Source organism: Apteryx rowi, unplaced genomic scaffold, assembly GCF_003343035.1.
Source record: "Apteryx rowi isolate R43461 unplaced genomic scaffold, aptRow1 scaffold_442, whole genome shotgun sequence".
NCBI classification, from domain to species: Eukaryota; Metazoa; Chordata; class Aves; order Apterygiformes; family Apterygidae; genus Apteryx; species Apteryx rowi.
Window position 1 is genome coordinate 119,006 of NW_020450697.1, and position 6,000 is coordinate 125,005.

A 6,000-nucleotide genomic window follows, 5' to 3' on the forward strand; every position below is an offset into this window, starting at 1 on the left:
TACAGTTTTCTCTTTGTGATATTAAAAAAATAACTTCCAGCTAATAGCTGAGGAAAACCAATTTTTGTGAATCAAAGTGTATTCAGTAAAAATAAGGATTTGATGCTATAATTCTTCCCTGAAAATCATCCAAGTCTAATCTTATATAGTATGTAAGTTTCTGCAGGATTATGAAATGAGTCTATAGGCCCATTAGCTGGCTAATTGTCTTACACGCTATTGCTTTTAGTTGTCTTTTTCTGTAGTAAATTTGCTGCATTCAGATATGTAGAAAGTTGTCTCTAACATTACTGCATGGAGGAAGTATCACTTCCTGTGATATTAAGGCTGTATTTGCAAAGTACACAGTTCTGAATGTGTAACTAAAAATAGATTGTAGGATGTTGGGGTTTTTTCTCCATAATGGTTTTCGCCATAACCCAGCAGTACTGATGCTGTCAAAAGTTCTTGTGAGGAGTTGTCATATGACTGTAGAACTCCACATGTATTTATTGTCCAACATAAATCATACTGTTACATGATTACATTTGCTAGAAATTTGCTTTTTCTTTGATATTCATCATTAGAATGTTAGCTAAGTTGCCAATCCAAGGACCGTTATAAAACTATGAATCAAATTAATAAAGATGTTTAATTAAYCTTAAAAAAGTTTATTTATCTTGTAATAGTAATTTGATATGTGTTAAAGGCAAAGTAATCAGTTGTACAAATTATCTTTGTGCTTAAAACCAGGGTTTCAGAAAAATGGTCTGATGTTCCACTTTAGGAAAAGCACTTTTTTGTTCATGATAGTTCGGAAAAGTTTATTATCTCAGGAAGTTGGTTTCCTAATTGCAAATAGACAGTTCAGGTTTTCCAAATATGTGTGTGATTATAAAAAGAAAATGTAGGAGAGTTCTTGGGGAGTGGATAGCTTGAAGATACTTGAGTTGTTGATTTTTTTAAATGACAATTATATTTATAGCTGCATCAGGATCAGATAAAGGGATAGATGCTGAGCACTTAAAATAAGATTAAGGTGAAGTACAAATACAGTAAGAATAGAATATATTAAAAACTTTAAATTTTGAGTACTATGAAAYGAAGGGTAAGTTTCAGCTGGTAAGTATTTCTCATGATTCTGATTAGAAACAGAACCACTCTTGCAAGAACTGGAATTCAGTACCCTCAGGTAAATAATACACTCGGACTTTAAATTGTTACTTCGTTTTAGATCTTACAAATGTATTATTTTGGTATGCTTGGAGTTTAGCACTTCATGTAAAATGTCTTCATTTTTCAGTGTTGGAGGAGTTCAATCAGCCTGCAGGATTAGGTTCTACTGCTTCACCCTGCGGAAGGAGGACTGAGTGTGACCCAGACTCGATTAGTCTCACGACAGATGACCTATTAGCATTTCCAGCAGATGGATCTCGACCCTTTGTCCAGTGCAGTCCTTTTAAATCAAGGCATCAAAGTAGTGAACGGAATAGGCAGTCACTTAAAAAGCCTGCTTTCTACCCTTGCCACACCTCATCACTTGATACTGAAAAGGATTTCTGTCTCCAAGAGAATGACAAATCTGTTGCTAATCAGAAGCTACACAAAAACTTCAGCAAAAAGAAGCACAGCATATGTACATCTCATAGGTACAATTCTGTCTCTTCTAAAGAAAATCCAAGAGCCTTGTCTTTTGAAGAGAACTCTAGTGCTTGTCCTGTTAAAAATTACCCAAGATGGCTTACTAGTGGGAAGTCTAACTTAAGTGTATCAGGGATAAGTAGTATTCCAAATTTTCACTACCCAGTCTGGCTTAGCAGTCAAAACCTTTTTTCTGATTCMGCTAATGAAAGTGATGGTCAAACTTTTCATAAACGACGTGAAGCTTCCTCTTCACAAACTTCTGAGATCCTGAAAAAGAGACACTCCATGGACAAAGACAATTCTAACTTTTTTTTTGAACATAATGGTTTCCTGGATCTAACAGGTGATAATGAATTAGCAGAAAGTTGCAACTATGACAGTCCAGACTCATGCTTCCAAGCTGGTAACTCCTCTTCAAGACACACAAAACAGCCATTCAGAGGTAACTATATTTCACAGAATTTGTTTTTGAATTTTTGAGGATGTGTATAAGTACATTAAAGAGGTGTTCATTTTTTAAATCACAACATTAGCTATGTTAGTTGGACTGCACTGGATGGTAGATTTGTTTACTCCCATCTTTGACAAATGATTGAAAGCACTTACTAGTAGTTGACCAAGTTAAACAGCTGCTATACTTCAAGTTTTCATATATAAATTAATACTTAAACATTCCTTTACAGCAAAGAATATTTATTACAGTAGAATATTTAGCACCTTACTGTAAGATAATGACAGTAATTCCAAATATTTTAATAGGATTTCAAGCACTGAAGTAAATTATATGAAGTGTAGACTTGGAAGAGAGAGATTCCTAAACGTAGTGTAAATGAATCTGCCAAATTGCTAAGAAGTATCATTTATCATACAGTCTTTTCCCCTATTTTACACAGTCAGCAGGAGATATTTGTAAATCATATATTTAGGTTATYGGTTGCCTTCAATTTATGTAAAGACTTGGAGAATCTCTTGTAGCCACTTTTTGTAGCAGGCCCATTGCTCTTCAGCAGCGGGCCACACTATCTTATCTTTGTATCATGAAATATTGGTTGGATTTGTTTTGATATCAGAGATTAACAACTCAAAGTGTTAATTACCTTCACTTCTCTCTAATTCTCCTCATGTAAAAGTAAAAATATCTTTTCTTTGTTATGCAAGCTCTAACAATTGATCTCTCCCCTTTTCCCAGAAGTTATATATAAAAACTAAGTTAAAATATTATTTATGTTGTGAATTCAAAGTTATGAAAAGCCTGATTCGCACATATCTGTAAACACCTTACCTAGTGAGTATGCATGATGAGCTGGTTTTAATATGTGGTTATATCCTTTTTTTCACCCAGAAATTTTTATCAACCATGAACAGGATAGATATAAAAATATATGAGAATGTGTCTGTCATTTTGAGTGCTTGTCTCAGCCTATTTTTAAATGTGAATTTTGTATGTGATTATGTATATGATATGCATGTATATGTTTGCATGATTTCTCTCCCAGGTATCTGTAAAAGCACATATTAGAAAAACCTATATAAAATAATAGAAAAATTAGCCAATGAATTTGCAGTATTAATATGTAATATTTAACTTTGTTTTATGAAATAGTCTTAATCGTATTTTCTACAGCATGAGAGCACTTTAAAAGCATTACATGATCTTGAATGCTGCATATGATATTTGTATTAAATAAGTTAGGAAAAGATGCTTGACTACTTTAGACACCCTTCTGTCCACAACCTTTCAGATCCCACTTGGTACAGACGATTTACATGCCATACTGTCATACCAAGATAAGCAAAGGAGCTGTGTTGTGGCTACAGTATCTGTAAAATATTTCCAGTGCTTTGTAACTCATCTGTAATAATTTTCTTTGAGCATTACATAAAATTGAAAGTAGTGTGGAAATAATGCCAGCTTGAAGAGGGTCGGATATATTGTATCTTTATTTTTTAGAAGACCAACTTGAGCTACTTATCTTGAAGGCTGAGAAATTTCTGGAGACTTCAACTGAAGATTTTTCAAATGCTCTGAAAAATGATGACAGTCCTTCTACAACAGATATACTAGAAGCAGAACGATCATGGGAAAATATTCCAGTTGCTTTGTAAGTAAACATAGATTTTAAAATATTTTTTTCACAAAAATACATAATGTATTTAGTGGCTTTTGTATATAGACTGTAGGTAACAGTGCTGTGGTATACACACAAAAGATTTATAGCTAGATTTCTGTGAAGTGCTAAACTTCTGATATTTCAAGGTCAGGAGATTCATGCGCTACTTTCCCTTTTTCACCATCTTGAGAAGAGTACTATCAGTATTACTTACTGTTGGCTTTTAATAGTGTTTCTTATATCCTATATCATTACCATACAAAGATATTACTTCAAGAGAAAAATATTTAAAGGAACTTAAATTGTTAGATTTCATAGCTTATGAGTTTACTGGTTAATAGTTGTGGTATGTGTGCTTTAAAAAAGCAGTATGGCCTTGGGAAATTTTGGAGCACTCCTGGAAGTGAAATTTCCATTGTTGGGGAAGTGAGAGTTTATTTTATAGGTCCAAAGAATGCTAGAAATCAATACTAGAAGTTCCTATAGCTTTAGTCATTTTTAAAATGAAAGAGATGATGTTTGTGGTTACTTGTATTGTCTATTTGTCAGTTTCCCTTTACTCAGAAGATTTTGAACCATTGGTTAATTTTAGCAATATTTAACAAATGAGTAAAAGTCTCAAAATGCAACATTCTTGCAAGATTATTTTTTCGTTTGACAATAGAAGAGTTACTATTCAAGCCTCTCCTGAGAGAGAGGATAATWATCTAACCCTCTGCTAGCCACCAGAACATTCACCTAGGAGAGCACCATTGGAAATCAGGCTTCATTAATTTCTGTTTCATGAAACTACTTGTTTTGAATTAAAATGAATATCTTTGAGACTACAGAAGGATTAAAGGTCAGCAAGGATAAGGCAACTGTTTTTCTTTGAATGTTGAATACTAATGCAGGAATAGCAGGTGTTAGAAAAACATGCATGTTTACTAAATTATGGCTGAGTTTTAAAGAAGTCCTTATATCACCTTTTTTGTTCAGTTGCTTTTTTATGGCTACCCAGGTTTTGATTATACTGGCAAAACTGGAAAAAACAGTTGTCCGGTTCTATTACAAGCACCAAAGTGCTGACGGGACTACTCAGTGCCCCATGGTGTTGCATTGAGGCAGTATATGTGCTTCCATCATAATGACCATATTCTAAAACAATTCTTTTAATTTATAAACCTGTTATTACTCCCCACTGCATCCTTAATGTTTCTTTAGCAAATCACCAGTGCCTGTATGCTGTGAGGACGAAGAGGATACTCTACCATTCTCCAAGGCAAATATTGTTCATGAATTCCTAGAAGACTGTATAAATGACAAAAATAAGGTCAGTAAAACTGAGTATTTGTTCATGAGAGTGCCCAAAACACATTAGACCAGTAAATATTAAAAGGCAGAATGCCTGTGAATTGGTTGTCATTCTGGCTGAAATATATAAAACAGAAAGTCGAACTGTACTAATTTAGTCATATTTCAGCGTGTTGAATTCTTTCAATTATTAAACCCTATAATATAACCCTTGATCACAATTAGGAATTTAAAAAAATCCAACTATGAAATGCTTTGCTTAGTAGTGGTTTTACTTTTACACTCCATATTTTGTTTAAATAATAATTTTCCTGCCTCAAGTAAAGGAAGAAAGACTTGTGTTATTAATGTATTAAATACTGCTAATTCCATAGCCTTGTTGATGTCATGTATGCTATGAGTCAAGTTCAAGAGGTAAGTTATGTAATATATTTCTTATTATTCCTGCTATTGCCTTGGAATTGGATTGTAGATTCAGTTTACTCTCTTTAGAGTATTTGTTATTTTTACCCCATGCTTTGATATTAATCAACTTCTTGGTAATATTAATATTATTCACTCTTTCATTTTAATTATGTGAACCCTTTCTTTTCTGTTATTCTCCTTTGAGATAGGAAGATGAACACTGAACCCAGTATTCTAGTTGAATGGCATATTATTAATTTGTGTCCTGCTACRTTTCCTTTATCTTCTGTCCTTGAATTTCAATTGCTCTAATATCCTGTTTCCCCATTCTGTAGTAAGCACGGCATTATTCTTTTAACTTTTCTACTGTTGCACATACTTCTGTTTCCCTAATGGGTTAATTGACACAGAACCTAGCAATATGTATGAGACAAAATATTCTGTCTGGTGAACGTTGCTTCACGGTATTTCATCCTTATTCTTTCCCATTCTCATGGTTCTGCTAGATCACTAGACGTATCTAGACCTTGATATCGAAGCCTCTCGCTAGGCTCCAAAAGGGCTCGTT

General features: G+C 33.6%; 1 protein-coding gene across 11 annotated transcripts in view; it reads left to right on the forward strand.

Moving 5' to 3' along the window:
* The window catches only part of CUNH18orf54 (chromosome unknown C18orf54 homolog), a 30,794-nt gene that overhangs the window by 2,866 nt on the left and 21,928 nt on the right, over window positions 1–6,000 (forward strand). For 7 of the 11 annotated variants that reach the window (XM_026076911.1, XM_026076912.1, XM_026076910.1 and 4 more), the window contains 3 exons: window positions 1,283–2,065; window positions 3,575–3,725; window positions 4,938–5,046. In XM_026076911.1, the coding sequence (XP_025932696.1) occupies window positions 1,283–2,065; window positions 3,575–3,725; window positions 4,938–5,046 (1,043 nt within the window). Of the gene's footprint in view, window positions 1–1,282; window positions 2,066–3,574; window positions 3,726–4,937; window positions 5,047–6,000 lie in introns of those variants that run through there. The other 4 variants (XM_026076916.1, XM_026076915.1, XM_026076908.1 and 1 more) reach the window with 3 other exon arrangements.